This window comes from Astyanax mexicanus, chromosome 7 (genome assembly GCF_023375975.1).
Source record: "Astyanax mexicanus isolate ESR-SI-001 chromosome 7, AstMex3_surface, whole genome shotgun sequence".
Taxonomy (NCBI): domain Eukaryota; kingdom Metazoa; phylum Chordata; class Actinopteri; order Characiformes; family Acestrorhamphidae; genus Astyanax; species Astyanax mexicanus.
In genome coordinates this window covers 28133961-28160281 of record NC_064414.1, presented here as the reverse complement: position 1 = coordinate 28160281, position 26321 = coordinate 28133961, and the positions used below count along the sequence as shown (strand labels likewise).

Below are 26321 nucleotides of genomic sequence, written 5' to 3'. Positions count from 1 at the left end.
TGAATTTAAATTTAAAATAAATATTTACATTGCAGAAGCTTATGAAAACAATTCCACAGCGAATGTGTGATGCAAACTAAGCTAAAGGTGGTTCAACAAAATACTAGAGTGTGTGACTTTTTTGATGGCAACTTTTTTTGGGCAGGCAGTGTATAATGCATTGTTAACTGCAGTTGCTAACAATACCAACCAGGGACAAAGCTGAGAGATAAAAGTTCAAAATATTCTAACTGTATTCACCATAAAACACAGTAATAGACTAAACATGTACACTTATCTAAATGTTTAACTGGAACACAGCCAACTCAAATGTAAAACAAAATGATTGTAAGCAAATTACCAAACAAATGTCCACATTGCTTGTGTAAAACACATTTATTGCCAGAAATAAGTTATTATTTATGTTGAAACATTTTAATTAAACAAATTCATCACTTCTTCTGTGCAGACTCACATTTCATCACTGTCATGCAAAAAATATATCCAGCATCTATAAACACCCGGTCACGTGTATTCACACATGCAAACACTGAAACATTTTTCAATTCAATTGCCCTTTGCTAACTGAACGGGCTTGTTGAGTTGAGTGAGTGTGAAGCTGCTGGAGAGGCCAGTTGCAGAGGAGGGTGTTGCATTTGCACTTGAAAGCTGGCAGCATAATGAGGGCTTACAGAGGCTGGCTCAGAGAGAGCTGCTTTGCTGTTAATTATGCAGTAATTCCTGTGGAGTGGCCTTGAGTCCAGCCCCAATAGTTCTGCTCAGCTAATGATGAGTTCCGTATTCATCGTCTTTAACTCGATCAAGCCAAAGCACATAAAAAAACAAGCTGACATGCCATGGCTTCCTTAGGCTTTGAAATTTCCTCTGCTAAAAAGCTCTGCTAATCACTGATTTTTATCTATTTTGTTCCTGTGAATTCAGACTGCAAGTTTGGATCTAAAAGCAGGAGATGGGGTAAATGCGTAATTTCTTTAGTCTGTTGGATGTGCTGTCATTGCTGTGGTTTTAAATGCCTTTTGTGACCGTGTAGCTAGTGATACAAGTGGGGCTGGACAATATGACCAAAAAACCTCAATACACGTAAAATTTTAAGATGAAAACCTTAACAAAGAATAATGTTAAAGCATTGATGTTTATATGTAAAACCAAGAACACATGTTGTATATTTAAACATTAAACATGTAACAGTGCATGTTGGTACTGTGTTTTTGGCACTATAAGGCACACTGGATTATAAGGTGCACTATCAATAAACATCTATTTTCTGGTCTATTTTCATACATAAGGCACACTGGATTATAAGGTGCACTATCAATAAACATCTATTTTCTGGTCTATTTTCATACACAATGCACACTGGATTATAAGGCACATTTTAAGCACTACTTGTTAGGAACAGGGGTGTCAACATGTTTCCCTTAGCTAAGCTAAGTTAAGTAAACAAAACTGCAATTATTAAAATCAGTCAGACAAGTCAACCGAGCGCTGGATGTTAATCTACACAGGTTTCTCTGCTGAAAACTCTTTATTTGGGTGAGTTAAGAACTTCTGTTTATTTACAGTAACCTTAGATTTCCAGATTTTAATTAAAGCTGGAGCATTAGCATTAGCAGCTAACCGCTAGCTGTAATGCTAATGCTGCTCCAGCATCAGGCTACAGGCTAAAACACTCACCTTTGAACAGCCAAAGAGCTGTAGCGCTTAGCACAGTAAGCAGCTAATGCTAATACTGCTGGAGAACTAATCTGAAACTCCAGTATAACGTTGCACTTCAGCAGAGTGGCTTTACTGCTCTTTACAACTTGACTGGTAAAATTCATACATACAGCGCACCGGATTATGGGTGCACTGTCGACTTTTAGGAAAATTAAAGTGCACCTTATAGTGTGAAAAATACGATGATATGTATTTTTTAAAAATAACAAATGAGACAATTGCACTGTTCATGGTATTTCTCTGACTACTCTGAATTATGATGTTTGAAATGGTAAAATAAATGAATTATTTTGCTCTGTTAATTTTGATGTTTCTATAGCACAATTTGCACTCAACTATTTTCACTCTGTTGAGTGTCATCTATCTGAATACCAAACTATCTTATATTAACTTCTTTTATACATTTTATATTGAATATATCAGTATTTACTATATATTGCACAGCCCTAGGAACAAGTGTAGTTTGAAACTATGATTTCTAGAAATCCTTGCCCAGACAGCAGAGAGGGTCAGTTAAACAAAAGCAGAATTACTATTTTTAAATACCCTTGGTTTGGTAAGAAACAGTGAATGACCCAGTGCTTTTGTTCACTGTACAAAATAATACAAAATCAATATTTGTTTGTAAATTCATGAAATGAAGACCAATCAGAGCGAATTGTGTGGTATATTTTAGCGTATGTGTTTAGTAACTGGACATGAGTGGGTTAATATTATGGTGGTGATAATGCTAGTGGTGATAAAATACTATTGTTTTTGTTTTTAGCATTATTATTACCTGTGTCCATTAAATTGCAGTGAGCTCCTGAGTATTTCATGTGTAATCCTTAGCTCAATCTGATTACTGGATGTAACTAAGACGTGCTGAACATTTAAACCCTCTTAGATTGTTCTCAGCAGTGCCATCAAAGACATGACATCTCCAGGGCACTTCCTGGCCGTGTAAATAATTCCTGCTGTCACCTACTTAGGTAAGGAGCGAAGTCGTCCAATCATTAGCCTCCTGAGCTCTCCCAGGGAGACGCGAGCTGGAGTGTGGGAGCCTGCGCCCATGCCCAGTCCTGAGACCATGGCCATGGTGGAGGATATGGCTCTTAAACTGCTGACTGAGGATGAGGTGGCAGCAGTCATGAGACACTGCACCAGGGTAAGCATGAGCTAACCAAGCATGAGCTAACCATGTGGAAATCCACACTTTACTTTTCTGCCAAATGTAATCAGCACGGCTTTGAAATTGTCTTTATCTTTCTTCTCTTCTTTTTGAAGCCATACATTTATATAAATATATTTTAAAAAACCCAGATCGTAAAAAGTTTGAAAGCTGTGTAAAATAAAACCACAAAGTATAGATTTGCAAATCTCATTAATTAATAATTTAATACACATAACACATGTTAAAAGTGATGCATTTGAAACATTTCATGAAAAACATTATTTCTTTTAGAACTTGATGTCAGCAACACATCTCAAAAAAGTTGGAACAGGACTAAGTCTACCTTTTGTAGGACCCTTTCTTCTTTTAACAACGATCAAAAAAGGAGTGAGGAGTGAGGAGACCATTTACTGCAGTTTTGGGAGAAGAAATGTGTCTCATTTTTGCCAGATGTTAGATTCTAGCTTGGTCTTCTTTATCGAATTTCATAATGCATCTAAAGTGTCCTATTGGTTTTAAATACAGGCAGACCAGTTCAGTAACCAGACTCTTCTCCTGCAGAGCCATGCTGTTGTTATGGCAGTGTGTGGTAGCCTATGTTGTTTAAAACTTCTGTATACAGTTTAGCATTGATAGGGCCTTTATAAGTTGTGTAAGCTGCCCACACTATTTGCACTAATACAACACATACCATCATGTAAAATGAATGCAGGCTTTTGAATTGTGGGCTAAAAGGTGAGGGGCCACCCAGCTTGTTGAACGCATGTGACACGGCGTCTGTTTTATCCAAAAATAATTAAAATTTGTGATGTTCCTGACCATACAGCATCTTTTTTGTGCCTAAGGGCCCAAAGATCACCAGCATCCAATATTGGCCATAGTCCTTGTCCCTTATACACAGGGATTTCTCTAGCTAATCTTCATCGTCCTCCCGTATTAGTATTTTCCTGTAAATTTCCCGTATAGTATTAAAATGTAAAAAACTTTATTATTGAGGCAACCGCCCACTGACCGCTGTGTGTCTCTTAACCAATCATTGTGCTGGTTCAAGGAGAAAGTCTTTAGCCTTTTAGGAGAAACAGCCAATCAGGTTGCTGGTTTTGCGGAGCGCAGAGGGGAAAGCCCCCCCCTCGCTGTGAGTTCAGGCAGCTAGTCAGAGCAGCAGACATTAAAAAATATCTGGATACTCAGCGATTTTTCTAAAAGAAAGGTAAATAACCATGTAAACTGTGATTACACTGTTTCTGATAGCTGGTTAGAAAGACTCGTCTCTGAATCAAAACACACAGATCAAACCCACTGTGTATTTAATAAAATACAGCTTGTGATTCAGTTAGCTTAATTTTAGAATTAGCTAGATAAATGGTCAGGGTTTGAGAAAAATCTCTATATATAATGTTCAACCTGCCTTGATGTACCTGAGCCAATAACCATTTCATTTTCAACTCGCAGGACTACTGTAAGCTATAATGAATGAAAATTCAGTAGAATATGCAGTAGAATATGCAGGAACAGGGTTGAGAAACACTGATCTAATGTGACTTCTGTTTTTTCTGATTTGTATTTTTTAACTGTATGTATTATGTATTATTTAAATGTATGTTTTGAGCAACTATACAGCAACTTAGTCAGTAGTGTGACAATGTTTAAGCAAATTTGAGAAATATGTAAAGAGAAAAAATGTTAGTTCTTTCTTTAAAGCTAGTTATTTTTTATATATGTGTTGTGAATGTTGCGAAATTAATTTATTTTAATAGTTCAGGGCTAGTTTTAGGGTTTGTTAGAATTTGTTTAAATCTCAAATATTGTGATGTAATTTATTATTTAGAAGGGGTAGAAGAGCTGGTTGAGCTGGAGAGAGAGAAAATGTAAAGAGGGCTGAAATTAACTGAACTGATCAGGAGTGGACTGATCAACAGAAAGAAGTATTAATGAAAGATTATTAATTGTGTAGGCCCCTTAGGACTAATATTTACTTATGGAATATATCTGGTCCATGTCCGTTTTGTAAAAGCTCATGATACTATTTTCAGGTCACCAACAGTCATTTTGCAGAATTTGTGCACCCTTTGTTCAATTTTAAAGAGCTCTAAAATACAAATTTCTGGCAGTCTTTGCTTCTGAGAGACTTTGCCCCTATTATTTTATACCTAGCCATGTGAGTTGCTCCAGATGTTTTTAATTGGACCACTTACTTTTCTAGCCATTTGTGCCAGGTTAGCCAGGTTTGTAAATGGTCAAATTTAATTGTACTTTTTGTCTTATTTTCTCTTACTAACCTCTAAAGGTTAATCCTTCTACTAAATCCATATATGACTATCCTAAACATAACACATTCTATATCTTTGACATGTGTGCAGACAGAGGATAGGGGTTAGTAAAGGGATATAAAGGCTCATGTATCTTGCCTAGGCTTCATAAAGGATCGATGTGCTGTCTGGCTACTCTCACAAGCAAGGATATGCCTTTCCATTTATGATTAGGATCAGATGTTCCAGATCATCTGATCTATGTAGCTCACTTAAAATAAAAGCAGCCATAACCACTAACCTATAATGCTAGAATATTATTACTTAATCAAAAGTATCTCTCTTAAAAGCCATAGTAGCCCCCAATGGAGCCGGTGAATTGGTTACAGAATATTAAATAAAACACAAATATCTAAGCTTTTCCTAAAAAAGCTGTTCTACTCCAGTCACGTACAGGCTCTTGCTGACAGGTGTTCTATTTTGTTCAGTCTTTAATTAAGCAGTTAGACCTAAATTAGCTTCTTCAGTTGAGTGACACCAGTGATGACTCCCTTTTTTCCGGTCTCTTGTAGTTTTTGTCAGAGCGGGTGGTTGAGGACCTTGTGCGCCCCCTACTGGCCATACTCGACAGGCCTGAGAAGCTGCTGCTGCTGAGAGAGATCAGGTCAGAAGTTGGATTATGCTGTATGATTATGGGCACCTGGTCTTGTTCTGTTCTTTCAAAGATTGTCAGAGAGTGTCATGTTGTTAAGTTGATGCCATCTTTTCACATGCTGGCTTTTTTTAAATCTTTTGCTAAAATATTTGTATGTCTAGAATGATCATCCCCCCTACGGACCTGGGCCGGTTTGACAGCATGGTGATGCCTTTTGAACTGGAGGCCTACGACATTTTAAAGAACCGGTCTGGTAAGAAAACCATCTTCTGTGCTGTTAAAATGTACGGACAACATTTGTCCTTCTTCCAGAAAGGTAATATCATTGGCTTGTCTGTCATATTTTATTAAAACCAGGTGAGATTCCCTAGTGCTTTCTAAGAAAAATAAAGGTTTTAAGAATACTGTATTTCTTTAAAAATAAATGGTCAACTTTTAGAACTCTTCAAGCTGTCTATGACAATTGGTGCGAAAAACCTAAAATATCAACGCATTAAAAATATCACAAATGGGCCAGTATAATTAATAATAATAGAAATATAACATTTTATAATGTATTTAATAATTTCCTAAATAACTAAAATGCTAAATAAAAAGTAGGCTGGTTAGCAAGTCCTAGTTACCAACCTCAAACTAAAAAACAATTGGGATAGAAACGAAAATGAAAATGAAAATGCAATGTTTCTTACTTTTACTTTTACTTTTATATGAATGCAGACATCAAGAACCCAATATATTTCATGTTTAATCTGGTCAACTTCATTTTATTTATTACTATACATCCATTCCTACATTTTAGGCCTCAAACACATTCCAAAACAATTTGGGATAAGGGCAGTTTAGTAATAAGTAATAAATATAATAAATAATCATGATTGGGTACAAAAGCAGTATTTATGAAGGTATTTAAAGAGGAAAGATGAGCAAAGGGTCTTTAGCTTTTTAGCAAATGCATAAGAAAATTGCCGAATCGTTTAAAAATAATGTTCTTGGAAGAAAGACTTGAAGGATTTGAACTGTAATTCTACAGTGCTAAACACCATGCAAACATTAAATGAATCAGGGGGAATTTTAGTGTGTAAATGCCAAGGGCACAAGCTTAAGCTAAACACTCGTGATTGCCAATCCCTCAGATGGCACTCCATCATGAACTATCATTGGCATCCTGAAGTCTCTTCGATAGAGTATTTTGTAGAGAATCTTGAATCAAACAGTAACAATCAAGAAGACAATAACCCCCAACTGGTGCACATTTTAAGAGATGTTTGCAAATAAATAAAAAAAACAGCTAAAACACTTTATTGCTTGGTGCTTGGTGACAAAACATATTTTGAGTATTATGAGAAGCAAAAGTAACATTATAAAGTGGTAAATGCTTTACCATCACAACTTCATCCTGTCTGCAATAAAATACATGTCAAAGTTAATGTAAGACACTACATCTTCTTAGAATCTTCCTTACTGTGAACATTCCTTTTGATTTAGGGTCATACACTAACTTTCCACTAAATCAAAAGAAGGTTTTTTTCTTCTCCTTTAAATTTGCTGGTCAGAATCTGACTGGTCTGTGGGTAGTGTGTGAGGTAGAATGTTGTGTTCTAAATGTATGTGTGTGTGTGTGTGTGTGTGTGTGTGCATGTCTGTGTGTTTCTCCTTAGTGCGTTCTCCGGCTCTGCGCTCCCCTCGTCATGGTGGAACCCCTCGGCGCCATCTCATAACACCCATTCCAGGTAACCCTTTCGAAACTGTCTCTGAATGAATGTGTGTGTGCCATCCCTTCCTCTTTGATCCTCTCTCATCTTCCTCAGTGTGTAGTGCGCTCGCTCTGATCCCGCTGGGGAATTATATAACCACCAGCCTCACACTCCTCCTCCCTGCTCCAGTCATTACATATCCTGAAATGAATGTCTGACCAGAGGAGCCACAAACTTACACTGCAAATTTCCTGATTCAGACATTTAATCCTCCCCGCCCAAACACATGTGTGCACACACACGCATGTGCACAATCCCAGTCTCTCTAAACCTTTCTAAGCCATGTCTGTCATACAGTGGCCCTCCCACTCTCATACAAAATCGGAAGTCATTCATTGGATGCCAAAGCCACATCACTGCCTGACCAAGGTCACACATCACTGCCTGTGGAAATGGACAGCTGGACCATGCCATGTCATTTTCCCTCTATGGCTGACCTCTAGCGTGACCTCTGGGCCCCTGATATAAGCGAGGCAGGAGGCCGATGACGCTGGTCTTGACAGCGGTGAGCCAGTTCCTTCACTCTGGGCCCCTGAGTCTTGACTGGGAATCGTTTCGGAACCGGAGAAAGGCTTCCTGCATTGTTTAACCTTCGAAGACTGCCCACTCACGTCTGCAGCTTATTGCTAGTCCTTTTTGTCCATTGTACTGGACACAGAGGAGTAATTCAAACCTCTCTGTGGCAGAGGCCTCTGAAACCCGAGCGATATGCTGTGGGCATGTGTGAGTGTGTGTGCATGCACTGCAGCATCACAGCTCACTCTTTGAATATGAATGGTCTGAATTTTTTTTGCACCACAAGTGATGAAAGAGTGCATGCATGAGCAACTGCACTATTTGCATGCATTATCTTCCAGCGTCACAGTTTGTGGTTTTATGGATTGGCTATAAAAGATAAAATTTAAGTCTAAGATGTTTAAAATGATGCTATAAAACTCATACAAATGTACAGAATGTGATGTGTGACCATCAGGACTAAACATTTACACTATATGAATAAAAGTATTGAGAGTCTCAATTTGATTGAAGTGAGGTTGGAATGTTGTAGAAAATAATGTTCCACTCATTGCTGGGGGGGTTGGAGGTGGGGGTTATGTCCCTCTTGCCATCGCCTGGAATATTAGGCATAGTCCCTGTCAGTTTAGGTTTACCTGCTCTGAAGTGTGATGTTCTCTTTGGATACATTTGGATATATAGTGTGTATACCCTGTATATGGAACATATATAAACGTTGGTTTGGTAGGTAGTAAGTGAATAAATTAATAATTTTATTATAGTATACAGCTGTCTGGCAAAGAACATACGTTATTGTTCTCTCTTTGACAGAATTTGAATATGGCAGTTCTTTTTTACATTGAGTCAAAATCTGATCAATGGACCAATTGAAATGCTTTTTAAGTTACTTTTTAGATGACGATGATCGTGATGAGGAAATTTTTTATTGCTATTTCTATTAAAAGAGGTAATGTGGATATGCGATATTTAAAAATAAGCTGGCCTCCTCTGTATGTCATATAAGAAATCTGATATATACTTCCTTATATAAGTATACATATATACACATACTTATATATTGTAATATATCAGATTTCTTAAAATATATATTGCAATATATCAGATTTCTCTATAGAAAGCTCCTTTTACACATCAGTGTTATATATAAACAACGCTTTCAAGATGCACCAGGGTTTTCACATTTGGTCTTCCTGCCATTAAAAACTGCTTCTATTTCATTATGTAATTATATCAATTTACACATAAAACATTATAAACAACTTATCCACTTTGCGAAAGTGCAGCGCTTTTACCTTCCATGACTCATTTCTAAGTGTTTTTGTTCATTTCTTGTTGTAATGTACTTCAGAATGGTGAATGGAAAATTGTGATGGTGCAGTAAAACAGTATTGAAACTTCATAATTATTTTGTTGTGATTAGTCATCGCTCTTGTGGGGGCAGGTGTTGCTACTAATAAAATGCTGCAAAATTAAAGGAGAGTTCCTTTTAGTAGTTGTGGACATGTTCAAACCTATAATAGTCTGAGTGATAAGGCTTAAATACAAATAAAGCTTATGACTATGAAACAGTGCTGTTTATGTGAGAATAGAATGGAAACAAACTGTTGGCTCACATGCAAAGTTATGTTTAAATAAAAAAAAACATCTTACTAATAAAATCTGTGTAATGTAATACGCTACTGTGCATTTACCAGCTACAAAAAGTAATACATGGTAAATTATGGAGCAGAAAAAGAGTAGAAATATAAACCATCTGAGGAACTCCAAGGAGGTCCTTAAGAACTACATTGAGAACTGATTGACCCTTTAAACACTTTGTATCTCCAATACTTTAATACTTTAATAATTATTTATTCCCATAACTACATTGCATGTCATAGTTAAAAGTATTCTAAACCCTACAATAGAATTATGTGTAGCTAGAGGTTTAACAGATTATTCATAATAGTTGCTGCATATGATTTATTGGGTTAAATCATATGTCAAAACTTATGAACTGTAGTGTAGTATTGTATATTTGCAATCCTATCAAGGATGGAAGCTCACTTTGCTGGTTCTGTCCCACCTTAGACTACAGAGGAGGTTTCCAGCTGCAGCCTGTTCAGGATGTGGAGCGAGATCGTCAGTTAGTAGAGGAGCTGGAGCGCCTGAGACTGGCTACTCTCCCCACAGGCCGTCTGCCCCCGCCTCGGGCCTTCACTCCTCTGCTGGATGTACCAGTGGACAGCTACATCTCAGGCTCTCTCCGGCCGCACTCCTTAAGCCCCTCTCGGCCCAACTGGCTGCTCAGCGAGTCCCCTCACGGCACAGAGCGCCATGGGCGCTCCCCACAAAGACAGAGCAATGGTTCACCCAGGACTGCACACTATGAGGTGAACTCCTATAGGGGTGAAACCACACAGGAGCGGGGCAGGTCACCTTACAGGAACGGCCATGGCAAAACTGCAAATGGAAAAGAAGCTAAATACACAGTGATGAGCGCACACAGGCGAAGCAGAATGCCACTAACACAAGTGTTTGGGACAGACACTGCACAGAACACTGTGGGCAGAGAGCAGGTGAATGGACACACTGGGTTTTCTGCAAATGAGCAAGACAGCCTATCAGGGATTGAGTATGAGCTGACCACCGTCTCCATCTCCAAGACCAAACAGTCTCTGGGTGAGTCTGCATAAGTGTTTTTAAGGAAAGTCAAACTGTATGATCAAACAACAGCTGATAAAGCTTTGGCTGCATTTTTTATTTATTCCAATCAAGCAGAAGCAATTTCAAATTTCAGTAAATAACAAACTATGCCAAAGCATTTTATTAGTACAGTATAATTCTGTGGGGCCTCAGTGTTTTGTGGCATGCATTCCACAACCAATAGCCATTCATTCCCTTTTTTATATTTTTTTAAATTACAGTTGTTGCAGCAGCTGTAGGTCACTGCAAGTTCAGAATTTCTATAGCTTAATTGTGTCTTATGGCAATGTCTAATTTAGATAATCTTGTGTGTTAGCAAGCAAATACATTAGGGAAATGCAGACACATATGCTCAAGAGATCAGAATAAAATTATAGTAATATTGGTACAGTAATAGTAATTGTAGTTACAGTTATATTTCTAGCTTGTTTGATAGTGTGGTGTTTGTACATAAGAGCTAAGGTTGAGCTTAGTACAAAGATCATATTTAAAGTTTATTGGGTAAAGCATCTGTCTTTTTTCTCATCATTTCTGATGCTTAAAATAGTCTGTCAATTTTAGAATCATAATTTGACTCATTTGAATCATTTAATTTTAAAGCATGTTTTGACTTGCAAATTAGTCAATTTCTGCCATAATTTCATTTATAGCTGCTTGATTTGGTGGTCCATTTGGTGGTTGCATAATGTATTTGCATATTGTTGTCATTTTCTCTTTTGGTGTGATTTTGGTTTTCAGTGTTTTTTTGACAGTTTGTTCTCTGCCTAGTGATGCTACTCTGTGGCAGTTTGAAAATAACTGTGGCCAACTTCAAATGTGTCAGAGGAGGCATGTGCTAATTCACAACCTTTGAGTGTTGTAGGCATTGCTAGCGATAGAGGCAGTTCATGTGAACAGGGATTGAATAGAAAACAGGTTTAAAATTAATCTTTTGATAGTTAATGAGAATATTACCATATTTTTTGCACTATGAGGCACACCGGATTATAAGGCACACTATCAATAAACATCTATTTTCTGGTCTATTTTCGTACATAAGGCGCAGTAAGCTTAGTTTTCCAGATTTCCATTAGTTAGAGCATTAGCATTAGCGGCTAACTGCTAGCGCAGTTAGTGGGTAAAGCTAATGCTGCTCTAGCCGAGGTTAGCAGCAGGCTACAGGCTGAAAATACCCACCTTTGAATGGCCAAAGAGCTAGCGCTTAGCGTAGTAGGTGGGTAATGCTAAACTGAAACGCTTTTGTAAGCATTTCCTGTCAGCGAAATGGCTTTACTGCTTCTTACAACCTGACTGGTAAAATTTAGACATAAGGCAAACACCGGATTATAAGGCACACTGACGATTTTTGGAAAAATTAAAGGATTTTAAGTGTGCCTTATAGTGCAGAAAAATACGGTACCTGAATCTGCTGGTCTGTTTCTACAGTGCACTGCTGACACACATTGGCTGTTTGAACATATAGGTGTACAGGTATTATTACTAAAATTCCTCGTAAATGTATCTTCCTACTGGGAATATCATAAAGTAATTCTTTACTGAAACAACTGCACAGCTACAATACTCAGGTTCACCGCTAGAGGTCAGTGAATCACCCTGCGCAATCAGCATCTTGCAGCTTATTCCAATACAATGAATGGGATGAAAAAGTCGAAAGGGTTTTCATCATATTACATATCTTCTAAAATGTAAATACATCAGCTTTTAAAATGAAGCTTGTCATGTCATGTCACTGGGTGCTCTTGTCAACCCACATTTACAGTCGTTAATGTGACCCAGCCGCAAAATGTGGGCCAACATTGTGAGGTCTGCTGCTGCTATGGACAGCCAGTAGACGGATGTCATTATGAGAAAGCCTCAATGAAACATAATCTCCTCCAATAAGGAAACGCTGCTCTGCTTCACAGCGGTACTCTACTATGCAGAACAGAAGCAGGCAGTCATTACTTTCCTGCTGCATTGTATTATTTACTCTAAGCAGCTCAGCCTTGCAATCAGAGCAGTTTTTGTACAATCCCTGGAAATGAAGGGATCAAACACGCTTCCAAATACAGATGGCTTGGATTCAAAATCTCCATTTTCTGCACACATTTAAATTCTGCTGTAGTGAGCATTTAATTGTAAGTTGGGATAAATTTAGGAATGCACTGGAACATCTATCTGGGTGATGGTAAAGAGCATTAAAGGGTCATTATCAAAACACTGCCTTTTTTCCCTCAAATCTTACACGACTTTTAATTTTTTTAAGATTTAATTGTTGTGACTATCCATTATGTTTATGTTTATAAGCTTTTAGACTACACAGAAATCTTAATGTTCCAGCTTAATCACTTTTTAATTTCACCTGCATGCATGCGTCCACCCTGTCTTGGCAAGCTGGACAACTGGCGAAAATTTGTCTTTTGTAAAAAAAAAAATTGATCATTGATCTAGAGTTTGGAACATGATGAAGTGTTCATGGTGACCTTGTTCTGTTTCAAATATACATTTTGTATATTTTAATTAACTTGATTTAACAGATTAAGATGTACCTCTGCTAGGTATGAAGACATCATATGAAATATTAAGTGAAATTAATATGATTAATTGCTGAACATTAGAAATAACACTGTATGAAGGTTGTGATGTCACTTATAGTATAGATTCCTTTAATAAAGAAGTGGTTATCACAATTTATAATAACATTGTCTTGTCAGGTAACATTTCGGACATGGCAAAAATCCCACCCCCTCTATAAAAAAGTATAAAATGTACTAAAAGTGTCTTTGTAATAATGTATCATGTACTGTTACCTAGTGTTTATATAAAACTATGCTGCAAACACAACAGGCATAATATATTGATATTGACCCTAAAATTGACTGGTGTGTTTTGAAAAGAATTTTCATATTGAAGAACTGTCATGCAGTGTGTTCCCCTCTCTTTCTGCTTTTGGCAGGTATCAGCATCTCAGGCGGGATGGAGTCCAAGGTTCAGCCGGCGGTAAAGATTGAGAAGATATTTCCAGGAGGAGCTGCCTCCACTAGTGAGGTGCTGAAGGTACTGGGCCCACTTCATTTACTATCTCATCTGCATGCAAAGAGTATACAGCAGCTACAACACGCACCACTGGCCCTAATGAGACTATCACATTGCACTATATGGCGCCTGCTTCTGAGCTGCATCAACCTGATATGGGTGTCATCTCTCAGTTTGCTCCTCTTTAGTAAGACTTTCACTCAAAGCTAAAAAAAAAAAAAAAAATAGAATGTTTTTTTTTTTATTCAAAAGTATATAGCAGTAACCCACTGATTTTCCAGTTCATTTGCACGTGTATTACATTTATATAGAATTTATCAGTGTTTGCCATCTGCCGTGATGTAAAATAAGATGACCATAAGGCCATCACTAACCAGATCTCATTTGGGTGATAGACCATCACCATAACAGTGACCAGTGAAAGTGTTAATGTATGCTGTGCTGGTACGAGTGGTACAGAAGTATTATTAGGCTCTGCAGTGAACATGTGAATATGTGAATAGACAAGCAACTCTGACAGAAATCACATCCACATTCAATGCAAGTGGCCCCATACATACATCCTGCAGGTCAGCGTCCTTTATATTCCATGAAAATTTAATCTGAGTGTACAACACAAGTTTATATAATATACATTTAACTATATGGATGTTTTGGATGGTGATATGTTGGTATGTTTCATTTCATTGACACCTTATCAGACTTTCTGTCAGATTATGTAATGTTTTTATTCTCTCCTCGCTGAATGAATTTGCTTTAAAAGAACAAATACCTCAAACTTGACAGAAAAGACCTGAGCTGTACGCTGATGAGTTCAGTAATGGCCTTTTGACTTTCTGTTGAGATGACGGCTGTTGTGGTTATTAGTGCCACTCAGTGACATGTGAGCTGAGCTCAGACGCATTTTCCTAAGCTTAAGTGGCACAGCTTGTCCATGATTGATGAGCTTACACTGACCAGGCCACATAATGTACTGCAGTGTGACAGGTCCTCCAAGCAATAGCTTTTTTTCTATCCAAGGATGCTGAGATGATAGACTTTCTCTAAAACGCTTTGCACACATCCTTGTGTACTACTGTTTCTAAAATATACTGGGTATATAATGCTGTTGTATGCAAAGCTTGGCCAGATGACAGTGTTTTTAATACCATAAAATGTATCTTTAATCTTTAGTGTGGAGTGTGCAAAAATGTGGACACCATTTGAAAGTTTTTTTCAGTTATTTTATTTGGATTTTTTCTGACTTTTCTGACTTAGTTTTGAGATATTAATATTGTTGTTTGAGTGAGGAGGCTCAGATGGCTCTTTTAAAGTTGAGTGTCTTTATGTAGTCTATATTGATTTTGATGTTTTAGTATGTTTCAAATTATCCTGTTTAAGTATCCGGTAATTTGTGGAAGACATTCTACTCTCCCTCCACCTGTGTAATATTGCCAATGCCACTGGTGGCAACACAGCCACAAAGCATTATACAGCCGTCCCCATGCTTCACAGCTGGCAAGATTCTCCCTTCATAAAATGCCTTTTCTTGTTGTTTCCAAAAAGACAGTTTTGGCTTCATTCACCCATCTGGCTTTTTAAAAAGTTATATGGCCATATGATGTTTCTGTAACGATCATGTTTGAACAAACAACACTGAAAATGTATGAAAATGTCAAACAATCAATCAACCTTTATTTTTACTCTGGAATACATTGGGGGTGTATTTACAGTTTAAAAGGGATTGAAAACATTAGATGAGTAATTAGAAAAATATATATAATAATAAATAAAATAAATACAATTTTTAAATACATTCATGTAATATAGATGAATAAAATATATGTATAAAAAAAAGAAAATTCTAAATAAAATGACCATAAAATGAACACAAAAAAGTAAAGAATTTGTAAAATATAAAATAAAGAAAAATAATAATAGTACAAGTAAGTGAAATTAAATGATAAAAATAATAAGAAATTATAAAATGAATAATGAAGTTCATAACAATCAAAATAAAAAATAAATAAATGTTATTTTAAAATATTCACCACCACTCTTGACTCATGGTACTCATAGTAGATAATGCAGTCATTCAGTATTCATACTTCATTTGCCTTTCCTACCAGCATTTGAGCAGTTCTCTTGGTCCTTCTAGATTTGATTGTGAGCTCCTCATTTCCCCTGGACTAAAATTATGTTCCACACTGTAAAAACTTCTTATAACCTTCTCCCTTCTTTTGGCCAGTCCTTTTTATTTTATTTTATTTTTTTTTCAACTAATAAACCTGTTGACCTTTCTACATGTTTATATATCACTGATCCTCTTTACACCTGGTCAATTCATGTATCTTGGGTATCAGGTTTATATCCAGATAAGGCCAAGCAACACAAAAATGCAGGGGTAAACAAACTCAAGATGCATTTAAAGCATATTCTGTCCTACACAGCAGTCGGATTTCAGTCTGACAAACTAGAGACACATTTGGCTACCAAGTGTAAATGCATCTGGCTAAAATTCTATAATTTGAAGTGACTCTGTGTAAACAGGGTCAATGTGAAATTGATTCAACACAATCATACCATGCCATGGTGCCATGATATTAACAACCTATTAGCTGTCATTATCTATAAGTAAAGTTAATCTGGGAGCTTGGGTTAAGGTCACTGGAAGTTACTAAAGGTTACTAAAGGTATCTGATACCAGCAGCGCCACCACAATGACCCTGGAAGCTAGGTCAAACCTACGGAATCCCAAGCGCCTGTGTGTGTGTGTGTGTGTATCTTTGCTTTGATGGCAGCCTATCAGGTGACGGCACTTCCCTGCTCTGTTCTGAGAGACTCATGTTGCACTCACTTAGAAGATCCAGTGTCCAGCTTCATGTTGTCCAGTTTTCACCTGCTGTTCTCACCACTAGCATGCATCAGGACCTGAGGAAAAGATTAAATATAAAGAGGCATGCAAAGCTAGTGCACTCCTAGTCAGAAAGTCAGTAACATAAAGTACCAGTCAAAGGTTTGGACAACACCTTCTCATTGAATGTTTATTTCTTTATTTAATTTATTTTCTACATTGTAGATATATATTAAAGACATAAAAAACAATTAAGGGGCACATATGGAATTACATAGACTTCACAATCTCCTGACCTAAACCCAACTGATATGATGATTTAGGATGAGCTGGAACTTCACAGTGTGAAGGAAAAGCAGCAGCTATTGTTCAGCACTTCCAGGAACTCCTTCGAGATGCTGATAGGACTATACCAGGTGATTCTACCTCATGAAGACACTGAGAAAATACTAAAAGTGTGCAAATGTGTCATCAAATCTAAACCAAATGAAGAATCTAAAGTATAAAATGTACTAAATAATTCTGCATGTGTTCCTGTATAGCTGTATTGTCTTCAGAATTATATCTACAATGTAAAAATGTGTGTGTACATATACGAGTGAGTGTTTTAACACATAGCAGATACATTGCTGGATGTCACACCTTGAGGCCATATCATGTAATGAACCCTCCAGAGCTGCTATCTGGCCCGCACTCTGCAGCTGTCCCTGTGTCTGAGTGCAGGGGAAGTGTGAATTGTTGGACCTCAATCTTAACACACTTCCTGCATCTCACGTCCTGCTGATAAGTGTGTTATCAATGCAGCAGACACAGGCCAGCCTCAACTGGCTCCTGCCACACCTTTAGGGTCTGCAGGCCTAAACTTTTTATCACATTTGTTATGAACACAGAAGGCTGGGAGAGGTCCAGCAGTAACAAGGGCTGTGTAATAACAATGCAAAGATACTTTTGTTGCCGTTTGTTTTGGATAATCGTCAGTGCGTTTTATAATCTGGTGCACCTTGGGTATGAATTTTACCAGTCAGGTTGTAAGGAGCAGTAAAGCCACTCCGCTGAATACAGCATTATACAGGAGTTCAAGTTTAGTTTTACAGCACCGAGGCTGGAGCAATATTAACATTAGCTGCTAACCACGCTAAGTGCTCACTCTTTTGCCATTTAGATGTGAGTATATCAGACTATAGTCTGCTTGTTTACTGTGATAAAACAAGCTACAAGGGATGAACTGCTAGCTAATATTGCCCTGGCTTACTAGAACATTCAGGGTTCCTCAGTGTAACGCTGCCAGGTGGCATTTACGTCCTGCTAGCGCTGTGGTTAGAAGCTCTCATCGTTTTTGGGGCTGTGAATTTATAGCGTGTGAGATCTGAAGGTACTGTATATACTTTATCCATCCTTATTCCTCTCATTGAACAGTTTTGTGTTTTGCTGATTGTATCCACTGTGTGGCAGTGTCATTAAGGTGTATCAAAGCTCAGAAACAATTGGAAGGGTATTGGCATGATGCAACTTTAGTGAGATTTTTCTTAAGCCCCTTGGCAATTTGACATAGGAGTAAAACATTGTATTTCATGTTCTATACCACCTTATAATTATACAATTTATTTCTTATATGTCAAAAATACATAGAAAACCATAGTTCTAAAGCCAATTACACTTAACATAATAAGGAATCAGCTAGCATACTCATTATCTCTGCTGCCATAGCTAAGCGTAACTGAAGAGTACTTAGCATTCTGCAAATGCATTTCTTATTGTGACTGTTAAAGGGTTAAGTTACCGTAAAAAATGCTGCCAGGCACACTGTGTGCAGAGAGAGCAGCACTCCTCCTTATTTAACCTCTTTCCCTGAGCTTTTCTCCTTCTCTTTGATGTCACTTCAGGAACACCTTTCTCTCTGTATCTCTCTCTCTCTCTCCCCCTCCCACTCTATCCTGAGGGAGATGACTCAAGTGTAATTAGCTGGCTTAGTTTTAATTAAGACATCAGATACTATACAATATCATGAAAACAGTCACAGTGGATTGCTGGTTCTACTGCTGGCTAAAAGCATCTCTTCCTGTTCCCAACACACACACACACACACACACACACACACACACATACACACACATACACATACATACATGCACACACACAGGCTTGTACAGCACGGTAAACTGAACCTACACTGGAAATTTAACCTGTAAGACTTCCAAAAAAGTTGCGACATATCAAAATTGTAAAAGTGAGACATTTTACAATTTCATGAAACATATTAACTAATATAAAAACTGAGTTTTGGGAAATTAATGTCAACATGCTTGTATAATGTAGGATTCTAGCTGCTCAACGGTCCTCATCCAGATTTTCTCTTTCATGATGCGTCAAATGTTTCCTGTTGGTGAAACCGTAAACACAGAGTTGTTGCTGTAAGTACTGTGTAATGGCAGTGTGGATAGAGACCCAGGGGGGCTAACCAAATCTCTGCCTCTTAAATGGCCATTAAAGGAGTAAATCAGATTACACTTGATGGCTGCATTTCGCTTAATGGTTTTGACTCTGCTTAAGTGCTTTATTTGAGCTTTAGCTTTTTGGGTAAGTGAATCCAAACATGCTGAAATTTGTGTCATGACTAAACTCAAACGAGAACTGTGGCAATTTCTAAAGCAGAGACAAATAAGATGAAAAATAATGCTTTATTATCTGAATTAAAATCCTTTACAGTTCAGTAATTGATATACAGTACTGTTTACACATTAATGTGAGCAATGTTCGAGGATTTCTATTGATCTATTTGTTGAAAAACATTTAACACAATTTAAAGAAACATCTGTTAAAATTATACTTATTTTTAAAGTTACCCCTCCACTATTTAAACATTTTTATTTTTGAATTGTCTGTGTGTAAATAATTTTAATAATAAAATGTATAGCACTGTTTAGAAGTGAGGTGTAAATATATGATTATTCTACTGAGTTATCATTATATTTGTGGCATAATTTTATTAGAATGACAATAATGACAATTGAATTATTACTGGGATGATTTACTGTTAAAAAATACCTATGCTGAACTCTGATATTACTATAAAAATGACATGGATGTTCTAAAGTTGTGAGAGTGAAAAAGTAAAATTTGCATCATAATAAAATTCTGGTTATTCGTATGTATGTCAGGAGACACTGCAGTGCTGTGCAGTTGAAGGTTTTTTATAGAAGCTTTTATTCCGCTGCTCTGTGGAGACAGAGCTCTTTTGTTCTAGCTGACTGAAGTGCAGTTATGAAAACACCTCTAATCACTGAGGATAGCTGACAGGACGTTTCCACACAGATGCATCCTGGTACCAGGCGACAGCAGGGGAAGCACCTTGGTGGTTCTTGGTTGGGTGTTTGTATGAGAGAAGTCTAGTTGCTAATTACTGTATAAGATTTTCCCTTCAGGAAACATAAGTAAGGGGCTCTAAATAGAACCTCTGCACATGTGTGTTTAATTGTGATGATGGGTCTCCTCTCTGTGGTGTAAATGAGCAGGTTTCAGGGGGAGAAACTGAGAGAGCAGGTCAGATTTATACATCTGCTGGATGTTCAGGTCAGAATGGAGAGCAGGGACAGGCTGTTTAACTGCATTGCTTTATCGATAACTGTTAGAAGACAGTGAAAGGAAAATAATAAGTCATCTGACACTTCTTAATAACTTATTTATGTATGCTTACTTATACTGCCTATTTAAAGTTTTAGTTTTTGCTTAGAAAAGTATATTTATTCTGTACTGTACTTAAAAAAAACACTGATATGCTGATAACGCTAATAAGTCCGGGTAACGCTTTACAACAAGGGTCACAAATAACAGTACTTAATAAACATTGTTAAATGGTTATGTAATGTATTAATTATTAATTGACACTATTAAAAATATTATTAAACTAAATATGAATGCATATGAATGTTATAAATAGTAATGAGTTAAGACATTAATTATTAAAAATGTAGATAATGGTTAATAATGTCTTATCTAGTGACAATTAATACTTAGTTGATACATTCTGTCATAAGTACTGTTCATTAATTCACCATCATTGTAAAGTGTTACCAAATCAGACCTCATATCCTCGCTGTCCAATGAAAAAGAAGTATCTCCAAAACAGCAACTTTACAGGAGAGAAAAAAAACCTTCTAAACTTTCAATGGAAGTCAATGTAAAATGAGTTTATTTCAGGTCATTTTGAAATATTTCTGTTGGTCCGTTCATCGAGAAATTTTGGCACAGTGTAAGGGAAAGTTTTCCTGACATAAATGGAGATACTTGTTTTTCACAGGACAGTGATGATATGTTGTGATGATATGTTTGATGCACTTGGAGCTTTCCCTGAGTAAAAAAAAACAAACAAAAGGGAAAAAATGGGAAAACTTGTTAACTCACAAATTAATTATAGGTGTGAAATGCCTTTGTATCGTGCTTCTGGCAAAAACGGCATTGGCCCTTTTATGAGGAGAAGAGACTATCAGTATACAATGCATTACATAAGTCTTGGGGGCGAGCAGCTATGATTGGTCCGTCGAGCCTTGTATGCCCACCCACACTTTAGCGTATTTGCGGTTTAAACTGCAGATTGACACACAAGAATAAACATGCACCACTGCGTAGGGCATTTGTGCAGGATACACCAAAGGTAACATAAAATAAACCAGTAAAATAGTATAAACCAGCCTTAAGGACCGTTGCACACGTTGTTCATTATTACACTTCCAAGCATGAAAGAACTCAAGCATAGTTTGGACACTATATACAGCTCTGGAAAAAAAAGAGACCACTTTACCAAATTGAAACCTATGTAATATAACCAAGAGGAAGATGGATGATCACAAGCCATCAAACCAAGCTGAACTGCTTGAACTTTTGCACCAGGAGTGGAATAAAGTTATCCAAAAGCAGTGTGTAAGACAGGTGGAGAACATGACAAGATGCATGAAAACTGTGATTAAAAACCAGGGTTATTCCACCAAATATTGATTTCTGAACTCTGAACAAGTTTATAATATGAACTTGTTTTCTTTGCATTATTTGAGGTCTGAAAGCTCTGCATCTTTTTTGGGGATTTTAGCCATTTCTCATTTTCTGCAAATAAATGCTCTTACTTTTATTCGGAATTTGGGAGAGATGTTGTCTATAGTTTATAGAATAAAACAACAATGTTCATTTTACTCAAAAATATACCTATAAATAGCAAAATCAGGGAAACTGAAACTGAAGTGGTCTAAATTTTGTTTTTCCAAAGCTGTATATTACAGTGTGTTGAGGGGTTGTTATAGTACACTATGTTTCTGGACACCACTACAAAATAGGGCACAGTTTCACAAACATTGTTGGTTAACGTGCAAGTTAAGGTACTGCAAACAGACCTAAAACAAAAATACCCAAACTGCCAATTAACAGTACATCCACAGATTCTTAGCACTTAATAAATGGCAATTGATTAAATATATTACATTTGTTAACTTTACCCAATTAAGTGTCCTAGTGAGCATGTTGTTCATTACATCTGTGCTGGGTCTGCTATTGGTTACAGTTGTTGCAGGTAAAACACTTGCGTTCGGAGGTGTGTAACAGGAGGTGATGTAATTCCCTGGCAGCACTGTCTCTGGCTTACACACGGACATGCACATGCACGGCGTCTGAGGCAGGTTGGATGAGCTCATTCACAGGTACTGAAGGAAGAGAACAAAGGAAGTGAACAGTGGTTCCTGCCCGAAGCATCTGTCTGACCTGCCATTCATCCTGCATTCATCTGTTGTGCCTCTGAGATGCGCTTTCTGTGCTGCCAGAAATAGGCAGCCATTCATGTGCAGTCAGAACAGAAGAAAAGAGCAGCAGTGGAACAAGCGAGTGAAAACAAATCGCAACTTGGCCCTCTCTCTCTCTCACTCTCTCTCTCTTTTTTCTCTGTGTGTCTCTCTTTCTCTCTCTGTAGGCTGGATTTGAGCTTGTGTCGGTTGATGGAGAATCCCTTCAGGGAGTCACTCATCAGCATGCAGTGGATGCCATAAGACGGGCTTTCAGCAACAAGGCCAAAGACCCGATGGAGTTTGTCGTTAAAGTTCCGAAAAATCCAAAAGACTGAGGGGGGAAAATATCCTCTACTTCACTGTGTAGAACATTTGGACATCAAGAGCTTTGTTCTGACTGCGGTTCCCTATAGAGGAAAGGAGGGAGAACATGAAAATTCTATATGAAACCTACAGTATAGAACACTAAAGCTATAGGACAGAACCAGAAGAACAGAAGAAGCAAAGCTGCCATTGTGTACAGAGTTAATCAGTTTGCTGAACCAGTGTACCCAAGGGTGAGGTTCCTGACAGGGCTTCCATAGAGTGCTCCTGGCCAGTATGTAACACCAAACCAGGTATTTTGTATTTCATCATTTGTACACCTTGTATTATCTTTCCACTTGTTAGTCTGTAACTGTAGCTCAGGGTCGGTTTCCACAGACAATCATTATGGCACATTCTGGAAAAAATAAAATAAAAAAAGAACTGATGGCCTGTAGAATGCCAGTGGGCAGATGTTTGTCTGTGGTAAACTACCCCAATACCATTCCATCTTTATCAATCCTCCAGAGTATCAGGATTATATCTGGATAAAGCCAAGCCACGTAAAAGACAGATACAAGTCTTGTCACTCCAGTTATTTCAGTAGGTGTTGTAAAACACATTTGAGCAACATCTCTCTAATGCTGTGTTACATTTGAACTTTGTATGTCATTTAAATTCTGATATTTCAAATTGGAATCTCCAAGTTGGAAATTTCAACTGGAAAACCCCCACAAGTCATATTTCCTACTTAGAAATTTGTACTGGACATTAACAGTATTACAGGAAATCAGGAAAAATGATAACCTGGGACATTAAAATGTAGGACACATTTTGGATGGATTTACAATAAAACACCAGTAAAGGTAAAGTGTTAAATCAGCTCCAGTGAACACCTTTTAGTCTTTAGTTAAATGCTTTTTGAAATTGTGTAAATTATTTGGAATGCTTAACATGAATGCCATCAATTTGGTCGTGATGTCATTCCGAGCTACGAATTTCGAGGTAAATGGATCACAGCATAACAGACATTTAACAACCAAAAAACACCAGACATAATTACCTACCTGATCAAAATGTGTGGATACATTCTGATCAGGATACAATCCAGATACTAGTCACATGAAGTGAACAGTGTAAACCGGTGTAAGCGGGACCTATGATACAGATACAGCTTCAATAAGGCTATGTTCAGACTGCCAGCCCAAATCAGATTTTATCCAGATTGTGTTTTTTTATAGTTTGGAATGAAAAAAACACATTTGGATGTGGTGAAATGTGATTACAATCAGATTTGTACAGATGCATTTCACTCCAGACACGTGTCTTTTGCATCACTTTTTTTGCAATAGATATATTTGTGATGTCCAAAACACACGTCCAACTTGACCACTTGCAAATAACAGTGTGGAAAGTTGTCTCAAAACATCTGATTTAGGCAACTAATCCCATTTCCCTGCAGTCTGAACACAGCCTAAGTGCACTATTTTTTTTTAAGATTTTTTTTTTTCTCACTATTTTTTTTCAAGAGTTCAAGATTTGCTTGAACTTACTAATGCAGCATTCCTTCAGGCCTCATATAATGTTTCTTCTCCATGACTTCACTCTAAATATCTCAGTAAAAATGAGATGGGGAAGCTTTATGTCTAAATTTGGTCGTAGCTTATGCTCCGGCCAGCGCTGAGTGATAAGAAGCATGTTGGCATGGGGATAATCTAAGTCATAACACCAGCACTCATCCCGGCACGGCGAGGGAGTGAAGAGTTCCGGAGCTCTGCTGCCAGGCCTAACAGAGATTAAACTAGGTTTCCAGATTTACATTCAGATTAATTCTCTGTATTATGTCAAACTCGATGGCTTGATTTAGTGAATGTCTGGCAGATTATTACAAATCACAGCCTATTTCAGTCTCTCTGTTTTTTTTTGTCTCTTGAGCCAATGCTTTAAAGCACGTGGCCAAAGTAACAAACCCATCCAGGATTTTGTTGAAACAAAATACCAGGGTGGGACATTTATAGAGCTGAAAAGCTGATACAAGTATTTGAATCTGCATTTTGTATATTTTAATTAATTTACCTGATTTTAAAATGTTATATTCAATATTGGTATATAGAATTGAATTTTAAACATGTTTCAGAATCAGAAAATGCAGATAAAAAAAATCAGATCCACAAATTCAATAGTATTTTGTTCAAAACGCAAATTTAGGCCAGATGTGAAACATCTGGTAAATGTTTTTTTTATACTTTATGTTTTAATTGATAATAATTTTAACTAGTTTAAAACACAAAAATAGCATTGTTAAAAAATAAATGTATAAATTACGCTAATAGATATTTCAAGTTTATCAAAAGTTTATCAACATTTACAAATTTTCAAAGGTTCCAATATATAAAATGCAGATTTAAATTATTATAATTATTATTAATCACTTATGCTGTCATTTTCTAGGCCTAAAAATGCCATCTTTGCTTTAAACGCATGTGGTGAGGAGACTTACAGACACATACAGTTCACTCATACACAACAATGCATGCACAAGGCTTTATCCGTCTTGGTCTGAGTTTCCGAAGCTGTACACTTTAGGTCATTATGAGATTATGTTACATCTTTGCTGAGTGCCTTAGCCTTCATCTGTGCATTATACCAGTGCAGTAGAGCAGCAGGATCTGAACTGCTCACAGGGGGAAGAACAGGTACTGAGTTTTTCCACTAATAAACATGATTAGGCTCCACGGTTGTTCTGGAGGGGCACGTGTTTGGCAAGTGCTTTTACAGCTGATTTTATTACAGGAGTCCTGTGTGAGTATTGCATAATAAAAAACTGAAATATTATTACTTGTCTGTGTTCTTTCAGTAATGATTTGTTTGTTAAGGGGCGTGGTTTTGACAGGTTGTGGGCGGTGTCAGGGTCATCTCCATCAGCGAATGCTATTAGCTGAAATTTCCAGGTTTTGTGACTCACCTTCTACTTCGAACAGCATGCTCCAGAAAGCAAAGGTGAGTGAGGAACAGGGACAGCAGGTAAGTTAACTTAGCTAGGCTAAAATCCAAACTTTGGCTTTATCAAGAGAATAATAGCAATAATCCTAAGGCTGTGTTACACGTTTCTGTTACCCGTTTTGTTTAGTCCTTCTTTTTGTCTTGAAGCTGCCTATTTGGACAATAGACTGTGTATATATATATATATATATGTACAGCACGACAGGGGTTAAAAAAGTGAAGCCACTACGTCTCTTATGCTCTCTGGTGGATGACTCCAGTACAACCTTTAACCCCACCTATTTCCTTTCACCTGAATGAGAAATGGCGGAATCTTTCATCTAAAATTACACATCCAGGATTTTATTTTTTGGAAATTTGGTTCTGTACATTCTGCAAGCCGCATGTTTTAATAACCCCCAGTGTTTTTCTTTACAGTTAATGCGTTTTATAGGAGTTATTCTGTGATATTTAAAGGGGTGTGGCAATGTAGTGATTGACAGCTGAGGGCAAATTGAATTGTCAATTGATTGACAGGTCACCTGAGAGCGTGAACGTGCACCGCCATTGTGTCTCAGTCGCGGAGCTCACAGTCAGATTTTTCTGACATTCGGATTTTACTGTTAAAAAGGACATTTCTGAAGTAAAGCAAGGGCTTGTTCAGCAGTGAACTGTTGTAACAGACCCTCAGGAAA

General features: G+C 37.3%; 1 protein-coding gene across 1 annotated transcript in view; it reads left to right on the top strand.

Annotated features, from left to right (window-relative positions):
* Positions 1-25479, top strand: part of pdzd7a (PDZ domain containing 7a) — a 41221-nt gene extending 15742 nt beyond the window's left edge. The window contains exons 10-16 of the mRNA XM_022684897.2: positions 2688-2863; positions 5691-5782; positions 5935-6026; positions 7432-7503; positions 10114-10704; positions 13664-13764; positions 22527-25479. Coding sequence (XP_022540618.1) covers positions 2688-2863; positions 5691-5782; positions 5935-6026; positions 7432-7503; positions 10114-10704; positions 13664-13764; positions 22527-22676 — 1274 coding nt within the window. The 3' untranslated portion in view covers positions 22677-25479. The remainder of the gene's footprint in view (positions 1-2687; positions 2864-5690; positions 5783-5934; positions 6027-7431; positions 7504-10113; positions 10705-13663; positions 13765-22526) is intronic.
* Positions 25480-26321: the final 842 nt, after the last annotated feature.